Below are 24,097 nucleotides of genomic sequence, written 5' to 3'. Positions count from 1 at the left end.
TCGGTTTGTAAAGAAAATTTAGCACGTTAATTATGATTATATATATAAGCTACATGGAGACGGATTTAATTTTTAGAACAAACGGCAGCATATTGGGTTCATGACCTAAGTTCAAAGTTTGAAGTGTTTTTTGGTTTAGGATTACATAGCAAGGAAATTTACAAATTTTTTCAATATATAATGAACATATTATATGATATCATGTGCAAATATTAATCACTGTTTAAATCATATGATATAAAAAGAAAATCAGGATTCAAAAATTAACTTACGTTGATATCTAAGAAAAGGGGGGCATATTTTCAAGCTTCATGGTGAAGCTAAGTTTTATTTTTCAATGAATTATTGGGGCATCATTTGAATTTTAAGAAATAGAATAAAGCAAACCCAATAATATTAATTTGTCCATAAAAATGACGACATATAACACATTTATTTTCAACGAAGAATCTTAAGTGTTACCTTTCACATATTGAAAAGACTTATCCTTGATGAAATGATAATCAATCTCTAGTTTTGTTCAGTAGTTTGATTATGGTGACAACAAACGTTTAAGAGATTAATGATCAATCTTATATAGAAGACTATATTGATATGAAAGTTTTTTGTATATTAAAAAAAAAAGTGAAATTGAATCATTGGAGTTAAACTAAAGAGACGATTGTTTCTTCCTACGTAGAACAAATCTGAGTTTGAACCTAATTATAATAAAAGAAAAAAGAAGAAAATAACCTTATTAGGGATTATTCGATGAACACGCATGAATAAGTATCAGGTTGTGATTGGTGAGCTAAATAATTTTATCGATGTGACACTTACTTATTATGACCCATACATTAGCTAAAATAATTGAACTGTGGAAATATCATCCTTTCTTTACTTATTTTGTTTAACATATTTTGGTGTAGATGCACACAGCACACTTGGATTTGTATCATTTGCTGTAATAAGTTTTGATTTCCATGCTTCATCCTGTGTATGTCCACATATGTGCGTGTGTGACGTTTAAATACATGTATTGTTGATTAGCTGTCTTGCAATGGGGGAGCAATTAATTACACCGAAGATCAAATAAGTCGTTTTCTAATTAAGATCAATCACGAATTAATTAAATGAAAATGATCGAAATTGATAATATATATTTAATATATACACTGTCAAAATATATAACAAAATTTCCGCGTAAACTATTATGTTTTTATGTCATAGCTTTCTGAAAGCGTTAGCATTCTATTATGAATTCTTATTTTTATTGTAAACAAATATATATATAGCCATATAATAAAAGTATATAAGCATATATATCAGAAAATTGTGTTACGTAAACACTTTTGGATTACCTTTTTAAAATTTTAGGTATGTAAGTTTATGAAAATATAATTGTCTAGTCTTATAATCATAAACATATTGATAGTATTTTTTTGTGATCGATGCTAGTAATTAAGTTCTAAGTTAGTAACAATTTTGGACGTGCTAATTTTTGGTTTATTAAAACAAAAATATGATGAGAGGCTTTACCCCTAATTAGGTATGATGATCTTTACGGCATAAATCTTATGCTATTGTTTGCACGTATGAACTCATTTTAATTAACTACATATATACGTGTTTAGGAAACAATGAATACACGCGTAGATGTATACTTCTTAAAAGCATGTTGCTACTTAAATAATTTTTTTTTCAACCATACGATATGCGTATGTGATCATAATGATTTTGGATAAAAATTTCCTCAATCGACATACACTATGCATATTAATTTGGATTTATGAGATGTCATATCGAAGAAGAGATTACAAGCATATCGAACCATTTCAAAAGATTCTTCTATCAATAACATACAATATGCATATTTGATTTTACGAGATGTCATATCAAAAATATTATCACAAACAACTCAACTACAAATCAAATTCAGTTTAATATTGTTTAGAATGACGAAATGAAATCATGAAGGTTATGACGATTTTACACATAAAGCATGATAGGGCTCAAATTTATTTTGCAAATAGTTTATTTTCTTTCTGAATTCAAATAAGTGATTTAACGTATTCAACATACTTTAAATAAACAAATTCTAAAATCAGTTAACTTCTTCGCCACTCATGATAAATTTAGAATGAATGATATATTAACCAATAGTTATTATTCAATGATGTTAAAACAAAATGAAATTTGATGATTTATAACACTAGACGACATATACAACGAATTTTACGGAAAGATTAAAGATGAACAAAATAGTTAAAATAAATGTGATCCAATGGCAGAAGATCTGAATTATGTGGTCTATAACATAAAAATTATTCCTTCTGTTTACATTATTTTAGGATTATTTGTGTGTTTTAACTTTTTAATGTAAAAATTGGTATGAAATCCTAATTTAACCTTGAGTACATTAAAAAAATAAGAAATTCATTTGAACCGAAAGAGTATCAGATAAATTTTAACATGTTCTTTAATTGTATCATATCAAAATTACATTTACTAGATATTTATTGTGAAACAAAGAGAGTAATACGGAGTACTAACTATCAGAATATAATGATTTATTGCAGCACTTACTTTGAAAGAAATTTTTTAAAAGAATGTAAAACTACAGTTAATATGAAACAGAGAGGATATATATTTTATCATGACTATATTATTCCAAACATTAAGAATTTCAAATGTATATATACGAATGTGTTTTTTTGTTTTTGTCAAAATATATACGAATGTGTATGTATACACATACATACGTAGGAATATGGTGAGGTGGAACATGTATGACAGAATAGTCTAGTCTATATAAGCCGCTAACTAGCAAAGCCCTCGAAGGAAAAAAGTTGGCAAATTGACTTTCAAAATTTACAAATCTAATTTTCCTAACTAATCGATAAGATAATAGTTAATTGTGTGTTAAATAATCGTTTAACAATATTATATTTTTCTGTTCTTCCTCTCCAAATGACGCAAGACTGCCCATCATATTTAATATTCTAGTGAATATACAGATGGGATTACTAAAAAATTACTCTAATGTTCAAAATACAACTGTCAACATTTTTAGATTTGAACCATTTAATTAAATGTATCTTCATCCACAATTTATTAGATTATAAGATAAATATATATGTATACTAGCTGGCTATAATACTCATATAAACATCTAAGAAATTCATCTAAATGATTTTGTCTCAAAGATAAATACAGCTTCGATATAAGAAAAACAAGTTTAAAAGAGAAAGTTATATATAAGTTACATATAATTATTCCGTAAACAAATAAGTTAATAACGTATGCTAATGTTGTGTTTGATATATGAGTATTTTTCACGGAAAAAAAGACATATGATCATAGACGAGCATATAAAAAAAAAAAAAAAGATCAAACACAACACATTTCTACAATACATTTTTTGTATAATATACGTTGGTACGTAATAACAGTAACAGTAAGTCAGTAACAGTAACTTTGTTACAATATTTGATATGCACGACGAAAGTAATTTCTCTAAATGACGGAAAATGAATAGAACTAAAAAAAATAGAAACGACGTATTCATATCCGCGCATGGTTTAAGATGGTATCGCGTGCATTGAATTTTAAGTTTTTAACCAAACTGCGGTAGTAAAAAAAGAAAATTAAGTTCCTTTTTACTTTATAACATTAATCACAGATATAGCTGTTAAAAAAATTCAAAGAAATAGCTGCTAAATTCGAAATAGCCATATGGAGTATTAAATATAGTATATAAAAATTAGATTCCTACCAACAATAACAATAACATCGATCCTAACTTCTTGTAGTTGCAAGATACATATGTGGTCTGTCTCAAACTACGAAACAAATAATTGGGTGTATATTTTATTTGAGTTATTGATTGGACTATACTTATAGTAAAGAAGATCGTCAATTTGATCCACAAGTCCCTATGTAAACTATTTGTTTAATTAGTGAGATTAGCTTCTAAGATTTCCAATTTACACATAAATATTATATATACACACACAGAGATACGGATGCCTCCTGATATATGGTTGTGGTGGTGGTGGCCATGACTTTGAGCAATGTTGAATGACATCATATCCATCATCATTATCTCATTATTATGTTACATACTTACATCATGTGGCTATATACATATTCACATTACACCAACTTTACATACATACAAGCATACTGTATATGTTTTTAACAACTAGCATATACAAATATATACGGAAAGTTTTAATTTGCTGGTGTTAAATCATATCACTATATTGTGACTCCTATCATCAAATAAATAGTCATTACGTATATACACTAAAGAAGCGACGATATAAACATATTTTTTAAAACTTTTAGCTTATATAGTTATTTTATTATCATAAACATGACAAACAAATTAACAAACAAAATACAAGAAAAAATAATCTCGGGCCGCACATCTCAACGGCTTGTGGTGGGTCCACGTCGCCCATTAAGATCCGTTGAAAAGGGGTAGTGATGACGTCAAAGTTGACGTCAAAGAGCTCTCATCCCACCAATGATATTGCTCCTTGGCTTCGCAGTCTCGTCTCCGGGGAGCAAAAGTCAACCTTCTTAAGCTACACCCACATACATATTATAATTGCTCCCTCCAAAGGGGTCCACACGTCTTCTAGGAAAAAATAAAAATTAGCAAGAAGGAATTAAGAAAACAGTATTTAGTTTTAATTTTAATCCCAGATTTCATTCCATATCTTTCGGTCCACATCATTATATATTTTTAAACCAATCTTCTTAATCTGAATTATTAGTCTTATCCATTTCCCTTAATATATGCTCCCTATGTGATCACAGACGCGTTTAACCGAGATATTTACGGACTAATAACATTCAGACAAAACAAAACAATCTTATGATTCCGACACTCTGATAAAAAAAATTTAAAAAACATATACTGCCAACATGTATTTTGAAACTTTGGACTTTACTATATATATATATATTTTTGACAACTCAGTGATTAAAAAAAAATTTGCATTTTCTAATGTGAGACAAAACTAGTATATTTTGTGCTGTTGTATATATATGTGATGTCACATATATATATAAGCACAATATTCTACATTCAACTAGTAAATATCCTACATTCAACCAATTTAATGTCAATACCTAATCTATAGCATATTCTGGGACATGTTTTAGTTCGTCGGTCAATAAAACGAACAGATCAAACGAAAAAAATTAAAATTAATTAGTACAGTATATCTAATATATTAATGAGCTAAGATGCAATAAATATGAATTAGTGAGTAATTAATTTTTCAAAATGTTGGATACTAGTCTGTGATTCGTTACAGCGTGCTGACTAAAACGACTTTCCAGTTTGATCTGAGTCGGCAATGTGTAAGATTACTAATAATATTTGTCGCATGTTAACTATCTCCACAATGACAGGCTGGAAAATAGAATGTATTTTAACTTTTTAATATGCGTACAAAAATATATAAAGCAATATTTCAATTAGTATTATTCTTTGTTAAAATATATATGTACAATTTTCTTATAACTGTAATTAAATTTGGATTTCCTATTATATACAACACTTTGCAATATGTATAGTAGTACTAGACTGTTCAAGAAAAGGATGAACGGTCATAGAACATATTTGAACTATTCTCTAGACTAGACTGTGCAATATAATAACGAGTAAAGACAATTATACAGTTAATTTGGTTGGAGATTAGGTCTAATAAGTAAGGTGCCATTAATTTCTCATTAAATTCAAGGAAATTTTGGTCTGATGTACAAAATTGAAAATTGTTTGATTGGTAAATTTTTTGTTTGATGTGCGAATTTCATATTATTTTATTAATAACTGATAATTATATATAATAAATACATTTTATAAATAAAGTTTATAAACAAATATATCATAAACTGAATTGTTTTCTTCATTGTTAATAAATAGTAATTTCATCTATTATTTATTAATTTTAAAGACCAAAAATTATTTAAATTAATCATGTAAATTTGTGTTCATTGAAAGAAATCTTTGAAAAAAATTATTAAATTAAGAAACAATTTTTATAATATGTTTTAACAATTTAAATATACCAAAATATTACATTTTTTCAATATTTATCCAATAATAATAATAATAATAGTATTATTTTAATATTATATAACAATGATAAGAATAGATAGTCTTGAGACCGTGACAAAAAGTATATATGTAGGAGAAATAATAACAGTTATATACTATTTTTAATTAAAATAAATAAATATATTATCCAGTGCGTATTTCATCTGTCCCGTTGGGTAATAACTTGTGTGAACTTTGATAGCGGTCCAAGTTAATTTCTCATAAAAAAAAAACGCACTTTCTCTTCTTTTTATTTTTTTAATGCAAAACCACATATGTGCGTTATTCATAATTTTGTTGTCAATTCTGCTAATACTATGCTTCCATTCACAGCCTAAATCTCAGTATTTTACACACCAAAAAAAGTCAAGACGATGTAGTAAACACTTAGAATACACAGCCACACTTTTCTATTTTGATGATATATGTACATGACCTAATTTATGTTTTGTTTTTGACGTCGATATATATGCTATGACCTAATTAAAATTTCTACAAGAGTAGAGTAGTCCATTATATTGGTATTTCTCTTTAACATATTCTACCGAGTTTACAAAATATATGCAAAATCTTAACTTCGATCGTGTGATTTTATGTCAAGAACTTTGCGACTTGAGCTTGACTAGTAGTCAATACAGTATAATATATTCACCGACTTGGGATAATTTCAGGTTAGTTACCCAACTTATATAACTTATAGCTAATTATTTCACGGATTTCAAGCAATCATACAAATAAATTATATGTATCACGTGTTATTACTATATGAATTGCAACAAGTTACAAGTTTGGTATGATGTTTTTGTCTTTATGGAATAATAAACACATACTAATTAATAGAAAATGAAATCCAGATTAAACTACACTGCTACCAGTTGATTAACTAATATAATTTTCGTCTTTCTTCGGCTTCACTGGAAAGGATAAAACAAACACCACATAAAAAGACCTCAACCTTTTGAGTAGAGGAAGGAAGCGGTGCTAACCAATTTAATAATACTCAGCTAATTATATATTCTCTACAGTTAACATACACGAAAACGTATACTTTATAACCATATTATTTTTTCTCGACTTTATAGAAACGATAGAATAATACGGATGATGATTATACTGTATACAACTTTTAGATTACATATGAAACTCAAGTATATATAAAACTAAACTACAGAAAAAGATGAGATTTCTTATTAGGGCTTTCTTTCGAAAGGATAATGATAATAATCAAATTAAAATAAAGAACTAATGACGGGTCCACACATCAAAAAGTTACAACTTATAACTCTTTTTAGTGAATTTATATTTTCAACACGTTTTTTGTTTGATATGTATTATTCCAAGCGTTCTTTCCCCACAGTTTTTGTATTTTTATTGAGAAGCCACAGTTTTTGTATTTAAAACCAGTTAAGCTATGAAATGAAGACAATCAACATATAATTAACTTTATGTATGTATAGATTAAGTATAATCATTGTTAGCTATGGAGACGTTTTCAACTTCAAAACAAATTTGTGTACCAAAAATTATTTGTAAGAATAATTTTGATCTCCACAGTTTGTTAAATGTATTATCAACGACTGATTTTGGGTTTAATATATTATATATATTTTTTTAAACAAAATAATAATCGAATTGTTGTCTATGTGAAACTTGTTCAACAATTCAGGAAGTTGCTTGGAGCCTACGTATCTATCTAAATCACCAAAAAAGAAGGAAAAAAGAAGAAGGAAAAAAAAACAATAATAATATTTATCTTTTAGTTATTTACAAAAAAAGCTCCTCCATTTCCTCTATTTAAAAGCCATTTTTCCACCCTTTCAATACTTTTATTTCTCTGCCTTTAACTGCCTAAAAGATTCTCTCCCAGCTAGCTTTCTACAATTTCATTTTTCTTTCTTCATCTTCTTCTTGTGGATCTCTCTGATCCTATCTCTCTCTCTGAAACAAGCATATCACTGTTTACAAACATTTCTGGGTTTCTTAAAAAAATATATATTGTTCTTGTTTCTTGAATCTTTCAAAGTATATAGAATTACTGTTACATATAAAAAGTAAGTGATCATGGCGGTTGTGGTCGAAGAAGGCGTGGTGTTGAATCATGGAGGTGAAGAGCTTGTTTATTTGCCACCTGGTTTCAGGTTTCATCCAACAGACGAAGAGATCATTACATACTACCTCAAGGAGAAGGTTTTAAACAGCCGATTCACGGCTGTGGCCATGGGAGAAGCTGATCTCAACAAGTGCGAGCCTTGGGATTTGCCAAGTAAGTTGTAGTTCAATATTTGCAAAAATAGAAAAGAAAATATTTTTCGATTTTTGTTTGACCATCCAAGTGTAAACACAAAAGGCTCTAGCTTCTTGATTAAGATTTATCAATTCTTGAGGTTTAACTAGCTTGTTTTTGATCCAATTATATTTTTCAAAACTTCAAAGCCAAACAAATTTCAATCTTTCTTTGACCATTTCAAAACACAAAAGGCTTCTTGATCAATATTCTGATTCTTGTTTTCTGTTTGTTTGATATAGAGAGGGCAAAGATGGGGGAGAAAGAGTTCTACTTCTTCTGTCAAAGGGACAGGAAGTATCCGACCGGGATGAGGACGAACCGTGCGACCGAGTCAGGATATTGGAAAGCGACCGGGAAGGATAAGGAGATCTTCAAAGGCAAAGGTTGTCTTGTTGGGATGAAGAAAACACTTGTGTTTTATAGAGGAAGAGCTCCAAGAGGTGAAAAGACTAATTGGGTCATGCATGAGTATCGTCTTGAAGGCAAATACTCGTATCACAATCTCCCCAAATCTGCAAGGGTAAGTTCATTATATTCTAAAATTCCATATATATATTCTCAAGTGTTTTTGAAATCGATTTCAAAAGATGAAAGCTCTAAGATTTTTTATAATTATTATTCGTAGTTTTCTTAAACCAAAAGTTTGTTAAATTTGGTGGAAAATATAAGTCCTTTTCAAAAGAGTTTGATTCGTTTTCATATATCCAAATAAAGATTGAATCCCAAACTCAAAAATAAAGTAAAAATCTAATATATACGTTTGTTTGTTTATGATCTTGATTACAGGACGAATGGGTCGTGTGTAGGGTTTTTCACAAGAACAATCCTTCTACTACAACCCAACCAATGACGAGAATACCCATTGAAGATCTCACAAGGATGGATTCTCTAGAGAACATTGATCATCTCCTAGACTTCTCATCTCTTCCTCCTCTCATAGATCCGAGTTTTACAAGTCAAACCGAACAACCCAACTTCAAACCCATCAACCCTCCAACTTACGATATCTCATCACCAATCCAACCCCATCATTTCAATTCTTACCAGTCAATCTTCAACCACCAGGGTTTTGGTTCTGCCTCTGCTTCGGGCTCTACATACAACAACAACAACGATATGATCAAGATGGAGCAATCGCTTGTTAGTGTATCTCAAGAAACATGCCTTAGCTCAGATGTGAACGTTACCACGACAGCAACCACGGAGGTGTCTTCGGGTCCGGTAATGAAACAGGAGATGGGGATGATGGGAATGGTGAATGGTAGCAAGTCGTATGAAGATCTATGTGACTTGAGGGGGTTCTTATGGGACTAATAATTGATTATTTAACTTTGGTGAAAGAGTATATTTGTTGGGATTTAAATCATGTAGTTAATATACATATACGTATAGGATTTACTAGAGGGTTAATCCTAGTTATTTTCACTTCATTGATATTATTTAATTAGTTGATTGTTTGATTAGCTTATATATATAGTGTGGGGGAAAAAAAGGAAAAACAAGATTGTGGTAAGTTGGGATTTTTTAGTGCATATGTTATATCTCAATGTAAACTGTATCGGTATAAATTAGCTTTATATGGTTTCTTATAGAATTTTAATTATTAAGATTTACGATATTTATATATTCTAGCGTTGTTAGTTCAATTTGATATACTCATACTAATTGCAATTGGGTTACACTTACGCTAATGCTATGCAAATATGATTTCACATTTATAACAAGTTGACATATACATACCATCCAAACTCAAGTAGAAACGTTCCCATTTAGAAACAGAAGAAAATGATGGTGATTACGTACGTGAATGTCAGGCACTGTAGTTTATTTTACGGTTGATAAGTTACAATATAAAATTGCATTTGAATTCGGATAATAACATAAGTACGCCACTAATGTTAGTAAATGCTTCTCACGAAGCTTTACTTTGTGTCATTGGTAATCACTCAACAATCAATTCATCATAATGTTTACCCAAAAAACCTAAAAAAAATCAACATATATAACGTTTTCAGAGATTGATATAGAAAATATGCATATACAGTAACAGTAGATGGAATCTTAAAAAACTGAGAGAGAAGAAATAAACACAGCTCATGAAGCATGTGAATGTTCCCCGAATCTGGGCAGCATATTAGCCTTTTCATATGCCCAATAATTTAGATTATTATGAATGTATGACACACTATATATATTAATGTATTTCATTTAGTATAAACATAAAGAAAAAACATTTCAACTAAGAACAGTGATTAATGATATGGGTTTCTTGTAAGAATACAATACCAGATCCCTAAATCTTATGTCTTAAGGAACTTACTTGGTTATTAATTACATCGATGATCAATCACATTACGTTTTCCTATTTTTTTTTTTTAACATTTGAAAGTTTTAGTACGTTTTACATTATTCAGCACTTGTCATTTTTTTATATTTATTACTACTAGTACCGTAATAAATAAATGTACATCTATAGAATATCTTAATTAGGAGTATATTTTCTTCGGGACCGAAGCAACAAAGCTTGTCTTTACTCTTTAGTCTTTACATAGAATAAGATATTGGGCTGCAGATCTGTGTTTAAGATTTGGCAGCAGATCTGTTTTTTTGGTTGAAACTTGATCATGTACTATAATATTCTTTGTTATGAATTCTTGGTATTCTTTTCTATATATATATATAAAACGACAAATGCACCGATCTGAAGAACACCAAAGGAATATATAATAAAATCTTAGTAAAGCTTTATTGATAAAAAGTATCATGAACGTATAGCTACATGAAGTATAGGTGAATACATAGTCACACATACTAACTATATTATTGTATACTCAACTACACGAAATATATGTATTACATGGTCATATGTATGAACTATATGACGTTAAGTGTTCAACATTATAGACATACAATCTGGTACACTGATTGATTAATTCCGGTGAAGACCGGTGTTGACTCCAGCGTTGACCAAAAAATATTTCTAAAATTAAAAATTAAAAATAAGAAATTATTATATTAAATCATTTATGGTTTTTATTAATTAAAAAATATTCTATTCAATATCTAATTATTTTTATATATTTCCTAAATATATCTTAAATATAAACTAGAGAACCCAAACCTTAAAAAAATTTCTAAAAATTAATTTAACATATTGTAATTGTGTTAAAAAGGGTAAAAATGAAAATGTTCATATGTTAAAAGTAAATATTGTGAATTTCTTTTGTTGTTGTTTATATGTTAATTCAATATCTAAAGATATTTTAAATATATTTCCTAAATATATCCTAAATGTAATATAGAGAACCCAAACCTTAAAAAAAATTTCTAAAAATTAATTTAACATATTGTAATTATGTAAAAGAGAGTAAAAATGAAAATGTTCATATGTTAGAAGTAAATATTGTTAATTTTTTGTTGTTTATATGTTATTTTGAGTATGTAAATTTTAAAGTAAAGAGTGTATAATTTTTTTTATAACATTTACCATGCAAAATTTAGAGTAAAGAGTCATATACTCAATATTTTGCATATTATTTTCTAATGAAAGTAGTTGAATTTTATTTTATTGATTTTTTAGTAATTAAATAATTTGATTATGAGAGATTTATATATATATATATATATATATATCTTGAAAATAATTATAAATTGTTTTTCTATCTTGAAAATAATTATAAATGATTTTATATCTTGAAAATCATTATCAATGATTTTATATCTTGAAGATTATTATAAATGATTTTTTTTTATCTTGAAAATAATTATAAATGATTTTTATTTAACTATTTACTTTAGCTTGAAAAATAAAAAGTAATTAATTATAAGATTAAATATATTAGAGATATATAAAAAATATTTGGATATTGAATAGAAAATTTCTTTTAATCATGAAAACCCATAAATAATTTACTATAATAATATTTTTTTTAATTTAGAATTTTTTTTAAGTGTTGGTCAACGCCGGAGTCAACGTTGGTCTTCGTCGGAATCAACGTTGGTCTTCGCCGGAGTCAACGTTGGTTTTTGCTGGAGTCAATTAACCGGTGTACTGAATTAGATGTCTATGATGTTGACCGCATAACGTTATATAGTTCATGCATGTGGCAATGTAATACATATACTTTGTATAGTTAAGTATACAATAATATACTTGGCATGTGTGACCATATATTCACCAATACTTCGTGTAACTAGCCATCTTTTTTTCTATATAAAATATAAACATAACGCCATGCCTTTAGAAATTACATACCCTTTGATTTTATAGATTTTCTTATCCCCTTTATTAACTTTAACTGTTTCTCAATAAAGTTTCAAAGTTCGTATATAGAGAGATAAGATAATCATTTAACGGACTATATATAATAACAACTCAGTTAACCGTACGTAAATAAATGATGTCTCTCTGGATTCATTGTACTAAGATGATTTGAAATTGAAAATAAGCGTGTGAGTCTCTTCCACCTCAAATTCAGGACACAAATCTGATTATTGTTATTTTTGTTCCAAATTGGACTTGTATTTGATCATAAACTTATAATTGCTTTACAATAGTTACAAGTTAATTAACTACGTATATCTTCTCCACAATTAGAATAATTATTCCTTTTCATATGTAAGATTATTCTTCATATTTCCACTATAGTTTTCTTTATCCTTTTTGTTTTCAAAAGGGCTTACTATACCTTAAGTGGGCTACTCTAAATAGAAATTGATAGATTATATAATTGGTTCATGTCCTATGTTATTCTTTTTATGAATGATATGAATAAAATAGTAGTATTAGTTTTGGGGGGAAAAAAAATGCATGAATGTGATGAGGATATTATTATAATGCGCATAAAAACAAAACTTTCCACTAAAAGCGAAGCATTTTATTTAGATCGATACTTGCAGCAAAGCTAACCCGGTAACCCCCCTGCGTTGTTCTCTTGCCCTTTTTTACGGGTTTCTAGATGATTACTATCGCCTCGTTTCCTTTGTTGTCTCTTTCTTCTCACGAAGTTGTTTTTTTTAACAGCGGATTTGTTTTCATAACTAACTGTAAAATACGATTTCATACTACATATTTTTGTAAAGTTATAATATCAAAAAACAACCATATACATATGTACAAACGATATTAACATTTGATTTTGTCGCATAGGCTTTCACCTTTTATCTAAGATCGAGCATGTAAGACAATAAAACAGCTATGCAAATGGCCCATGAGTTTGACAAATGAAGGCCTTAATTAACACTAATGTCAAGTCTATGGGCTTCTTTTAGTTCATTTCGTTGCCTTTATATACACAGACATTGAATCTTACGTGCCACTAATTTTTTTTTCTTTTTTTGGTGAAGAGCCACTAATTTTTTTTTTTGTTTTTTAACGTTAAATTTAATCTTCAGCAAGAAAAAGACAAATTGTTTTCCAAAGCAAGTGAAAAAAAAGAAAGAAAAAGTTATAAAGTAAGAGTTTTAACGAATGATTGATTGATTAATTATTAATCAGAGGCGTTAATTGCTGTGAGGAGGAGATTAGCAAACTACTGCATCTAGGAGGAGGCCTGAAAGTAGATTTTGATTTAAGATCAAATATTAAGAGTAAGCACTATCTAATCTATATCCTAATGAACATAGTTTTTTATGTGTGTATATCATCATAATGAAAGCAAATAGGTAAACCACAAATCACATCATAACCATATTGACCAAACCATTAGTGATGATGATTCCCATTTTTAGAAGTGGTACTACGAAAAAACGACAAAAATAATTTGAAAGTGGATTAACCAGAAGCACTATAGAATATGTTTCTAGGAAATAAAATACAATAAAATTTTAAATTAAGGAAAAAAAAGTTGAAATGATAAACAAAGGAAAAGAAAGGATTAGATAGATTTAATAATAATGGGTTAATAATTGGCCAATCTCTCTCATTACATAAGTCATCATATAGCCGTCGTCGTCGTCGTCGTCGTCTTTCAAAAAACAAAAAGAGACAGAGAAAAAAAAGTAAAAATAAAGAAGAAGAAGAAGTGCGCTCTTTGATTACTACTCTCCTCTGAGCCAGCTCTCGCCGTTTATATCTCATACCCAGATTGTCACTTTCCAATTTGAAGGTGTGTGTTTGTATTCCATTTTCTTCTTTTTTTTCCAAATTTTTTATCCTTTTCTGTATAAATCCTCTGCTTTCACCGACACTCTTGATCATCTTCCTCGCAAAGGGTTTTGTTTATTTTGGTACCTTAAAGAGTGATGCTTAATCTTGTTTCACTTGTGAGTTGTGATGATGGCTGGCTTAAGTTTTTTTTTCTGCTATCTCAATTCCAGCTGTTTTCCCGTTTTTACATTTGAGCTCAAAAACAGCTGTTATGAATTTAGTTAGTGTTTTGTCTTAAACTCGGTTGTGACTACATTCTTTTACTATAAACTTGGTGTTTTGATAGAGCTTAGCTACAGATTCTTGTACAGCTCCAAGTGTTTTCTTAATTCTTTAGTAATCACTAAATTCTGGGATTTAGCTTCATAATCAACAATTTCATTCATATATAATTAAGATTACAATCAGTGACTCGGCGGCTTTCCACAGTGTTTACAAAGTTACAAAAGGGTTTTGGTTTTAGCTGATATCCTTGTTTGTGTAGAATTCTCTTCCTTTTGGCAGTATCGTTTGGACTTGACAGCTGTGAAAATCAAACAGAGCTCAAAACGGGTGCACTCTGTTGTATTGTGGCCTCAAGGCCACTTGTTACTACAACAAAATCATCACCACCCCGAAGAGGAAGGGAAGATGATGCCCTGCAATGGCGGACAAATTTCAGCTTCTCACCTGCTGGATATACTAGAGATGGTTTGAAACAGGACATGGGCGATGAGGGTCACGACGGTTTTGCATTGTCCTCGAGCAGTAGACAAAGGAAAAGTTTGGAATTCAGATTTCAGCAATCGCCAAGATGGGATTCAACATCGTCTGCTTCTGGAGGGAATGAACAGAAACACTGCATTGTTAATAATGGTGTACCGGCAAGACCAGCTAGCTCAAATCCTCAATGCTTGAATGAGGTAAGTTAGTCTTCTTTACATTTCCACTATATTTATTCATGATTTCATCTTTCGGTTGAACCTTGTGATGTCACTGTCTCAGGAGAATGGTTCTGATAGAGACAGTACAGCCATCTCAACGAGTTTTAGGTCTTTGCTGTCTCTCCCAGAGTCATCTGCCCCATGGGAAACCCCAAACAAGCAGCCCTACAATCTTACTCACTGCTCTTACTCTCAAGTCTTCTGCAACCCGGTTTCAGATTTTGAGAATCCTGAACCTGATAATACACAACAAGACTCATCCACAAATCCCGACTCCAGTCTGAGTCTTATGATGTCCACGAGAGACCATCAAGGCTCACCAGCAAATGAAGCATCACCAAACTCAATGTTGCTGGATGTAGAAAGATCCAATGAAACAGAAGTCGAAAACCCAAATTTCGAACCAGAATCCCCAACACACCAGAGATGCAGGGTTTGCAAGAGGCTTTTATCACAGAAATCTCCATGGTGCTCAAACAAGATACTGAGATCCAGAGATATGCCAGCCGCTGGTGTTTTCCCCTGCCACCACGTCTACCATATCGAATGCCTAGACAAAGTGACTCCAACAACTCAAACCCGAGACCCACTATGTCCTGTTTGCTCAAACACCATTGAAACAATGGAGCAGCCACTGATAGCCTCTGAAACATTGCAAATGGCTCTGAGATCTCTCAGAAGAAGCCACACAGCAGCTGTAAGGCCAGAGACAGCAAGTAACACTAGCAATAGCAACAATCAAAGAAGACACATTACGAGAAGAAGCCAGAAATGGGGAAAACTACGCTGCTGTTTGAATATAAGCTTCTTATCTTCTTCCTAGACTCCAACCAACATTGCCCGATTCTATTAGGTTCTTTCTTCTATAACCCTTACTTGCATCTAATCGTTATTTTAACCATTCAGTAAGCCATTATAACCCAAAAACAAAAAGGCAAAATCTTTAAACATCTTCTCTCTATCAAGAATGTTTCGAACACTATAATAAACAGAAGCAATAGGCAGTTTTTGTATTAATTTTGTAGACCAATTTAAATCCTACTCTGTATTGCAGTTCAGGCTATAAACATATTTGATATTTTCTTCAGCTTAGTAAAAACAAAACCATGGACCGAAAAACAAAACCTTGAATCAACAAATTCGTATCGTCGATGACAAAAACAAAAACCCAGAAAAAGAAGAAACCTTTGAAAACAAATCAAAAACAATTTCGAAAACAAATATGTATTGTTGTTGGGGGGGTGTTAAAGCTCGCAATAGCCATCACAGCGGCGAGTAAATCGAGCGCTCAGGCAGCAAGCAGTCTTCATCGCAGAAAACAAAGGGGGAGATTAACGATTTAGGCTCAATCGAAACTCTTTCGTAACCGGAGCAGCCGGACCATACCCTCCTCGAGAAAGGAAGGACAATGGGGTTACTCGTTGGCCGGAAAAAATCAAGAACCCTAACGATAAACCCTTTTTCTCAGCTCAGATAAGATCAAGTAGTTTTTAAGTTCATAGAATCGAAGTTGCTTGAGTTTTATAATATCTTTGGTCCAAAACCCTAACCCTAATCCACTAAATTCCAGGACTACCCTCGTGTAAAAACATATTAACAAAACAGATCCAAAACTGTTTCAAAAATCATTAAGAAACCCCACAGGTCCTCAAACAACAAAAATTATCCCTGTCTATGTGTGTGTTTATGAGATTGACCAGAAAGGATACCAAAACCATGACTATCTTGATGGCTCAATCTTTCTTAAGCAAAAAGAGGGTTTTGTATAAAACAGAAGTATTTACACCAAGAAGCTCTCTCTCAAACAAAAGATTGACATACAAAATGGAGAAAAAATGAACAAGAGACAGTGATGTGCTGTGTGTTTTACAGAGGAGAAGTTGTAGACTTGTGAATTTTGTTCTTCTCTTGTGTCTTTGGTGGCTGAGACGAATGGACTGCTGCTCGATATGAAGATGAAGCGAGCTGTGCCAGTGCCGGGACAGTGCCACCTGCAAACATTCAAACACAAAGAAAGATGCAGAATTTAAGGCTTATTGGTTTCATACTGGTTTCATTCTTCCTGTATGATCAAAAGGAACTTAAGTTCCACGATCTTAAAAAGCAGTGAAGGAGGAGGAGGAGAAGAAGATCTCAAACCTGCTAGTCCAGCACAGGCTGATGAAAGAACTATAACAGGCGGTGCCTACATCGATACCAAAACGAAGAAACATCAATTGACTAAACAATTTTACTGGTCTTTTTCGCGGACGGTTTATGTATTTAACAAGTTTTGGAATATGAAACACAAATATGAAATTCTGCATCTTTGTTGATAACTTACCCCAACAAGAAAATGTAACCACATGGGTCCTTTTATCCACTTGCGTACAATTGGCATTGCTGTTTCCATTAACAAGAGCATTAAAGTAAGTACATATAGATTCACACTCTTTCGAGCAAGCTTTAAACTGCAACCACTATAACTAAAACATAGCTAGATAACAAAATACTGATAAAAGAATGTCGATTGTTATAGCAGTGGATTCAAATGCACTCAGGGACAGACTAGATAAACTATGATTACTCGTAGCTTCTGAGACATTCTAAGACACTCCAAAACTCTTTGTTTCTTCAAGTCATACAAGAATCTCATAACTAGCGCATATTAGAAGGTGGAAGTTGGTTGGTTACACAGGCAGACACAATCAACAAGAGAAGAACAAAACTCAGAGAAATGAAAGCAATAATCACAAGAAGATAACAAATCAATGAGAGATTAAAGTCAGAGATACCATGGTTAAACCCAATGAATGCACTTGCAGTACCACCAACAGCTGATCCAATCTAAAAAAAAAACATAAAAATTAGAGCTTTAAAAGCTACAGTTTAGACTAAAAGATTCGAATTTGTCTTCCTAAAAAAAAACCCAAAAAATTATTTTACCATAGAAAAGCTATCCCTGATGAACGGAGCCACAGTCCAATCACTGGTTTCCTGAAATCAGTCAACTTCCAATTTATTAAAAAATAAAGAACAAATCTTGCTCTACAAAAAAACAAAGAAAAGCCAAAATTTTCAGCAATCTGTATATACAAAGATTTGGAAAAAAAAAAATACCAGATTTTTCGTAAGAGGGCCAGCGCAATGATGGCATCTGATTTCGATCTCATGTCCAGAATCCGTCATTTTCCTTGCTCAAGAAACCTAAATCAGAACTTTTTGTTTTTTTTTTTTGGGGGTCCGTAGGGTTTATACCATTGTTTTACTATTTTGCTTCGCCCCCTCTCTCTGTGAATTCGACAAGAAAGACTAATCCGTCGACACGTCATCTTTAAACAAACCGAGTCGATCCAAACCGGGAAACTGTGAAGACAATAAATAAGAATCTGGTCAGAACCGGTTTAAATTAAGGTGGTTTGTTTTTTTTTTTGCAATTTTGCTTATCCAAGTTTTTTTTATGATGAGGAATCTTACTTCTCCATGTTCCCAAAGGGTTTTCATAAACAACTTTTTGATGAAATAAAATGTATATAAATCAACGAATATAACAGAAAGTATACGAACAAAAGGATGTATAAACTGAAAAAAAAGAAGGAAAACAAGAATGTATACTACCAACTTGCAACTAGACAATCATTCTTTTATAAGAATGGATACGAGATGTTGAATTAAGCCAGCCAGTCGCATTTTGTTTTATATACAATTGTTTCAATACTAATATTAAAATCAAAATTCACAAAACTGCTGCATTTGCTTTCGGTTGGATGCAGACATCACCTGTCTTGTGGTGAAACACACAATCTTTCTTTTGTTGTGCTTTGCTTATAAGAATCACAATTCACTAAAATATCCCACATATAATAAAAAAACGAGACTAACAAAACCGGAAAGAAATAGACCCGAAATAGTCTTTGGGTTGAGATGAACAATAAAGATGCTTGAGTGTTGAGAATGCGACTCACCAAGCTTTTCTTTAGTTTTGGATTCTCATATTCTCATTCTCTGGAATCTCTCATAAACCCACTTTTTTACTCTCTGCAAAAGAATATAATTCCTCCGCGGTCATTTCCTGCTTCTTCTTGTTTTATGTAATCCAATCCAACTCTCTTGTTCGATTAAGCGAATCACAACCCCACGATGCAGCCCATGTGTTGAATTATGCTCCCTACGGAAGATCAAACAGTAAAAAAGTTATTAAATAAGAACAAAGAATCTGTCAAAGGGAAATGAACGTACAAGGAAGAACATTTACTCTATATCACTCTTTTGTTTATTTTTTACTTAAAAGAGTGACCTTTCAACGATCAATCAGCAAAGTAAAGGAAAGAGTGATTACAATTTAACTATTATAAAACAGGCGATAACATGTAGTAAAATGATTTCAGCTCTACTTCTGCAAAAACACAAAGCATACTCAAAATTTGATCTTTTCTGAAACTACATTTGATACAAAACAGAGAATTATATTTATAAATATATGGTGAAAGTGAAATTAATCAAAAGAGTTCCAACACATATTTTACATGGTTTAATTTGCTTTTAATGGTATTCTAATCTTCATCAAAATAGACTTTTGAGCACACAATGTGAAGCCTCTCTTTGTGGAAGCATATTCCCACCCACATGCCAATCAACTATTTTGGCAATATGCTCAAATACTTTTAACTGAAGGTTATGAAAAGGTTCTTCACCAAACAGAATAAAGTGTTGATGAGAAATCAGAACCATGAGATTTCACCAAAAAAAAGATTGAAAAAAATGCAAAGATATCATTCAAGGAACATAAGATTTGTGTTTTTTTTTTTGACATTTTCCTTTAAAACAAGAGACCATATTTCTCACCTAGTTTTTCTATTTATTTTTTGTAAGGCATCTATCAAACTCATTAAGATATGTGAGACGCTATACTAGATAGTGGATATATTCTCATTTGCACATAGAGAAGCCATCACTTCAGCATTTGGCAATCACAGAATTCTATATTTATATATCTTTTATCTATGAACTTATTCTATATAGCTGTATATCATATAGAAAAGTATCTTTATACTTAATCAGGCAGGAGAAATCTATTTGTGAAGTCAAAATCAAATTCAGATCCAACACCACAATATGATCGATGATGGAATTTAGAGACGTAGTCATCACTACAGAGATTCAGGGAAGTACACTGTAAGAAAGAAAGCAGCCAAACATTAGATGCATATATGCTTCACGAACTTATACATATGCACACATAAACATACAAATATTGCACCGAAGACATGTTAAATTGCATTTGGAACAGACAGGAAACGTTACACACACACATAAATACATACATATATGCATACATAGATAACACATGCATAGATGGGCCAAATAAGTTGTGCCAATCAAAGAATGAGAGCTATGGGTCCCCCACTAATATTGTACTGTTTAGAGAGAATAGGTACTACACTTGTTGAAGGAGACAGCATGAAATATTCTACATTCGCTTTCTCAATTATCTTTCAAGACAAAACAATGATGAAACATATTTGGGTATTCTTCATCATAAAATCATACAAATATAATCACTATAAACTGTTGAAACATGGCCAAATAAGCCATTGTTGATTTTGATCAAATCTATCCTAAAGTTTCAATAGAAATGTTTAGACTAAAGATGTATCTAGAGACTGGAAAAAAATGACTTTCAAGTAGGAACAAAAACAATACAGACAAGTGGAAAGCATTGAGAATATACCTCAAGAGATAGAGAGGTTAGAGCTGTGGACTTTGAAAAAATTTGAGGAATAAGGAAAAAGAATGAATTCCCCTGCCCAAGTAGAAAAGTTGTCAAAAAGATTTGGAGAACAAGATACTTTCATATACCAGAATGGTGAAAGAATGCGCATATGATGCATTAATTTTGGATCAATTCTGGTATCTAATGCAAGGCTTGAATTGCACTGAAAAGTTGTAGTCCAGAGGAATCAAAACATGAAAAAAAAAATCTAAGCACACAACCTACAGTATAAACGATAAGAACACAAATAACAAAGCAACGATTGGACCAGTTATTCATATTCCATACCTTAGTTATCATCCTCTAGTTTGCCTTTTTCCCATTCAACTTTCTATATAAAGCAAAGTTGCAAAGACTTTTAACTCTTGAGAGACCCGGCCTGAAAAAGAGCATAAATAAGGAAAGCAGCAAAGACATCTTCCCAAGTTGGTGGAGTTGCAGACCATAGTGTATTTCTGAACTGAGAGCAGCAGGCTGCACTTAAAAACTAAGATTGTGTCAGGTAAAAGAAAAACATTTGGTCTTTACACTCATTATTAATGCCGTATTGCTAGCTGAATAAATTTACATTTTTATTTTATTTTGAAGACAGACTTATGTATTACCACAACCAGCACCAAGGAAAGAGCATCCTCTCTTCATCGAGAATGCCCATTCCTTCTGAAAGGCATCCATTCCTCCGAGGAAATGGCACAGGAGATTCTGGACTCATCCTCTCAACCGATGCAAAGCCACGACTAAAATGGACTCCAGATCTTCACGAGAGATTTGTTGAAGCGGTCAACCAGCTTGGAGGAGGAGATAGTACGTTATATTATTAACAAATGAACCATTTTGACAACCTGGCTTTTAGACATGATCAGTATTAATGTGTCTACTTTTGTTTCTGCAGAAGCTACTCCTAAGACAATCATGAAAGTCATGGGTATTCCAGGCCTTACCTTATACCATCTCAAGAGTCATCTTCAGGTAATCTATCAACACTTTAAACATGCATGCCTAAACTCATCAGCTCTCAACGTTGATGAATTTGCTTGGTAGAAAAACTGTTAAAGAAAAACAAAAATGACGATATGTCAAGAAGTGAAAGATCTGTAATATTTTTTTTTTGTTTTTTGCTTTTACAAAGGTTATTGATTTCCTGATTTGACTACCAGAAATATAGGCTGAGCAAGAATCTTAATGGACAAGCCAACAGCAGTTTAAACAAGACAAGTAAGCTTAGTTATTCAATACTCGAATACAAAGAATTCAATCTAAAGACTCATTTTCCTTTCTCCAAAATATTACCTACAAGTGTTACTAAAGTAACCTGGTTTAGGTGTGATGACCATGGTAGAAGAAAACCTCCCTGAAGCAGAGGAAAGTCATAGTGAGAGTTTAAGCATTGGACCACAGCCGAGCATGTAAGAAATCTATGGCTATTTGCTTACATATTCTAACGTATTGCATTTTCAAAAAAATGACATATTTTTGTGCACTCAGGAACTTGCCTATAAGTGATGCACTTCAAATGCAAATAGAAGTTCAGAGAAGGCTACACGAGCAGCTTGAGGTATCAAAATGTTAAAAACACACATAAATCGATGAAAATCATAAGTATAGTGTATAATAGAGCAGCCATCAATAGAAGCTAGAACTACCATATAGAAACAGAGAGAACAAAGCATTTAGTTACAATTTCATTAAAAATATTTTATACTGAGTCAGGTACAGCGACATTTGCAGCTCAGGATAGAGGCTCAAGGAAAGTACCTGCAGTCGATCCTGGAGAAAGCACAAGAAACTCTTGGAAGACAGAACCTAGGCGCAGCTGGGATCGAAGCAACAAAAGCTCAACTCTCAGAATTAGTATCTAAAGTGTCAGCAGAATATCCAGACTCTAGTTTCCTAGAACCGAAAGAAGTGCAGAAGCTACGCCATCAACAACAGATGCAAACAACTAATTATCCGCCTAACTCCTCCCTTGACAGTTGCCTAACCTCAAGTGAAGGAACCCAGAAAGCACCAAAGATGCTTGAGAACAACAGATTGGGACTAAGAACATACATCGGAGACTCAACTTCAGAGCAGAAAGAGGTAATGGAAGAACCATTCTTCCATAGAATGGAGCTCACATGGGCAGAAGAAGAAAGCATCAGAGAGAATAATAACAGGCCACAACCATATATTTCCACAATGGTTAACAGCAACGCAGAAGCAAGAATCTCGTCTTCAAGAAGAAGCCCTGGAAGATTGTCAATAGGAGTGGGGTTACAACATGAACACAGAGGAGGGAGTAGCAACAACAGTGAGTATACACAAGAAAGATTCAACGAGAATGGTGAAGGTTGCAAGATGGAAACACACACGAGAACAACGCTAGATCTTAACACACACGACGAAAACTATGGCACAACAACGAAACAGTTTGATTTGAATGGTTTTAGTTGGAACTGAGAAGAAACTAAGAAGGCTATAAAAGACTGCATCAAGCATCAACCTTTTTATGATCGATCACAAAGAAAGTGAAAAAAAAAAAGCCTCAAAGAAGAGAACCTTCGATTTGCTTTGTTTGTTAGCTTGAGAGATTCGTCTAAGATTGAATTATTAGTCGAAGCTTTGTGCAACACTATTGATTTGCCTAGCTATGATCTCATCTCCACCATATACAGTAATACAGATAAATTTACTAAACTTCATAAGGACGTAAAAGCTCCGTGCTTTCAATCAAATTCGGACATCAACAAAGTAAGAAACATGCCTACACTACACATGTGTAGGCAGAGATAGAGAGATCATCGATGCCTTTGCGTATAATGCGTTTCAGAACACCTCATGAGTAGAGAGTCTGGGACGCATCGTAGCAAATCGGAGAGAAACCGGAAAGTGAGGAACGAACGGCTGCACAACG

The 24,097-nt window shown here is 31.8% G+C and overlaps 4 protein-coding genes and 2 long non-coding RNA genes across 11 annotated transcripts; 3 read left to right on the top strand and 3 right to left on the bottom strand.

Moving 5' to 3' along the window:
- LOC104735884 (NAC domain-containing protein 92) lies at positions 7,920–9,984 on the top strand. The gene is made up of 3 exons (XM_010455753.2): positions 7,920–8,357; positions 8,621–8,901; positions 9,168–9,984. Exons 1-3 carry the CDS (start codon positions 8,156–8,158, stop codon positions 9,693–9,695), a joined length of 1,011 nt encoding a protein of 336 aa, XP_010454055.1. The 5' UTR covers positions 7,920–8,155; the 3' UTR covers positions 9,696–9,984.
- Positions 14,308–16,534, top strand: LOC104735883. 2 transcript variants are annotated; one of them, XM_010455752.2, is made up of 3 exons: positions 14,308–14,488; positions 15,070–15,431; positions 15,514–16,534. In XM_010455752.2, the coding sequence occupies exons 2-3, from the start codon at positions 15,234–15,236 to the stop codon at positions 16,273–16,275; spliced, it is 960 nt and encodes a 319-aa protein (XP_010454054.1). In that variant the 5' UTR covers positions 14,308–14,488; positions 15,070–15,233; the 3' UTR covers positions 16,276–16,534. The 2 variants fall into 2 exon arrangements, with proteins under 2 accessions (XP_010454054.1, XP_010454053.1); XM_010455751.2 differs by having other exon boundaries at positions 14,309–14,488; positions 15,014–15,431.
- LOC104735882 lies at positions 17,157–18,744 on the bottom strand. Its single transcript, XM_010455749.2, has 6 exons — positions 18,552–18,744; positions 18,378–18,428; positions 18,227–18,278; positions 17,776–17,834; positions 17,592–17,637; positions 17,157–17,443 (listed from the first exon to the last, which is right to left on the bottom strand). The coding sequence occupies exons 1-6, from the start codon at positions 18,618–18,620 to the stop codon at positions 17,319–17,321; spliced, it is 402 nt and encodes a 133-aa protein (XP_010454051.1). The 5' UTR covers positions 18,621–18,744; the 3' UTR covers positions 17,157–17,318.
- On the bottom strand, positions 19,083–21,898 carry LOC104735878. The gene is made up of 4 exons (XR_759504.2): positions 21,810–21,898; positions 21,493–21,691; positions 21,163–21,234; positions 19,083–19,599 (listed from the first exon to the last, which is right to left on the bottom strand). It is a non-coding gene; the product is annotated as an uncharacterized LOC104735878 (long non-coding RNA).
- Positions 21,586–23,830, top strand: LOC109124755 (myb-related protein 1-like). 4 transcript variants are annotated; one of them, XM_010455748.2, is made up of 7 exons: positions 21,586–21,706; positions 21,793–22,008; positions 22,097–22,173; positions 22,362–22,419; positions 22,526–22,610; positions 22,690–22,759; positions 22,933–23,830. In XM_010455748.2, exons 2-7 carry the CDS (start codon positions 21,801–21,803, stop codon positions 23,641–23,643), a joined length of 1,209 nt encoding a protein of 402 aa, XP_010454050.1. In that variant the 5' UTR covers positions 21,586–21,706; positions 21,793–21,800; the 3' UTR covers positions 23,644–23,830. The 4 variants fall into 4 exon arrangements, with proteins under 4 accessions (XP_010454050.1, XP_019090329.1, XP_010454048.1 ...); XM_019234784.1 differs by having other exon boundaries at positions 22,921–23,830; XM_010455746.2 differs by having other exon boundaries at positions 22,915–23,830.
- LOC104735879 lies at positions 21,954–23,047 on the bottom strand. Of its 2 annotated transcripts, none has more exons than XR_002034839.1 (3): positions 22,960–23,047; positions 22,146–22,250; positions 21,954–22,046 (listed from the first exon to the last, which is right to left on the bottom strand). It is a non-coding gene; the product is annotated as an uncharacterized LOC104735879 (long non-coding RNA). The 2 variants fall into 2 exon arrangements; XR_759505.2 differs by lacking the exon at positions 22,960–23,047 and adding an exon at positions 22,495–22,581.

Source organism: Camelina sativa, chromosome 13 (assembly GCF_000633955.1).
Source record: "Camelina sativa cultivar DH55 chromosome 13, Cs, whole genome shotgun sequence".
In the NCBI taxonomy this organism is placed as follows: Eukaryota; Viridiplantae; Streptophyta; class Magnoliopsida; order Brassicales; family Brassicaceae; genus Camelina; species Camelina sativa.
The sequence above is the reverse complement of the archived record's forward strand: the minus strand, read 5'-3'. Positions and strand labels throughout refer to the sequence as shown.

Excerpts from the sequence above, each read along its gene's own strand:
- LOC104735884 (XM_010455753.2), top strand. The coding sequence starts at position 8,156 with ATGGCGGTTGTGGTCGAAGAAGGCGTGGTGTTGAATCATGGAGGTGAA. Across the intron at positions 8,358-8,620 it reads CGAGCCTTGGGATTTGCCAA|AGAGGGCAAAGATGGGGGAG; the intron begins GTAAGTTGTAGT and ends TGTTTGATATAG. Across the intron at positions 8,902-9,167 it reads ATCTCCCCAAATCTGCAAGG|GACGAATGGGTCGTGTGTAG; the intron begins GTAAGTTCATTA and ends TCTTGATTACAG.
- LOC104735882 (XM_010455749.2), bottom strand. The coding sequence starts at position 18,620 with ATGACGGATTCTGGACATGAGATCGAAATCAGATGCCATCATTGCGCT. Across the intron at positions 17,835-18,226 it reads ATTCATTGGGTTTAACCATG|CAATGCCAATTGTACGCAAG; the intron begins GTATCTCTGACT and ends TAATGGAAACAG. Across the intron at positions 17,638-17,775 it reads GGTTACATTTTCTTGTTGGG|GCACCGCCTGTTATAGTTCT; the intron begins GTAAGTTATCAA and ends GTATCGATGTAG.
- LOC109124755 (XM_010455746.2), top strand. The coding sequence starts at position 21,801 with ATGTATTACCACAACCAGCACCAAGGAAAGAGCATCCTCTCTTCATCG. Across the intron at positions 22,174-22,361 it reads ATCTCAAGAGTCATCTTCAG|AAATATAGGCTGAGCAAGAA; the intron begins GTAATCTATCAA and ends TTTGACTACCAG. Across the intron at positions 22,611-22,689 it reads ATTGGACCACAGCCGAGCAT|GAACTTGCCTATAAGTGATG; the intron begins GTAAGAAATCTA and ends TTGTGCACTCAG.
- LOC104735883 (XM_010455752.2), top strand. The coding sequence starts at position 15,234 with ATGGGCGATGAGGGTCACGACGGTTTTGCATTGTCCTCGAGCAGTAGA. Across the intron at positions 15,432-15,513 it reads ATCCTCAATGCTTGAATGAG|GAGAATGGTTCTGATAGAGA; the intron begins GTAAGTTAGTCT and ends TCACTGTCTCAG.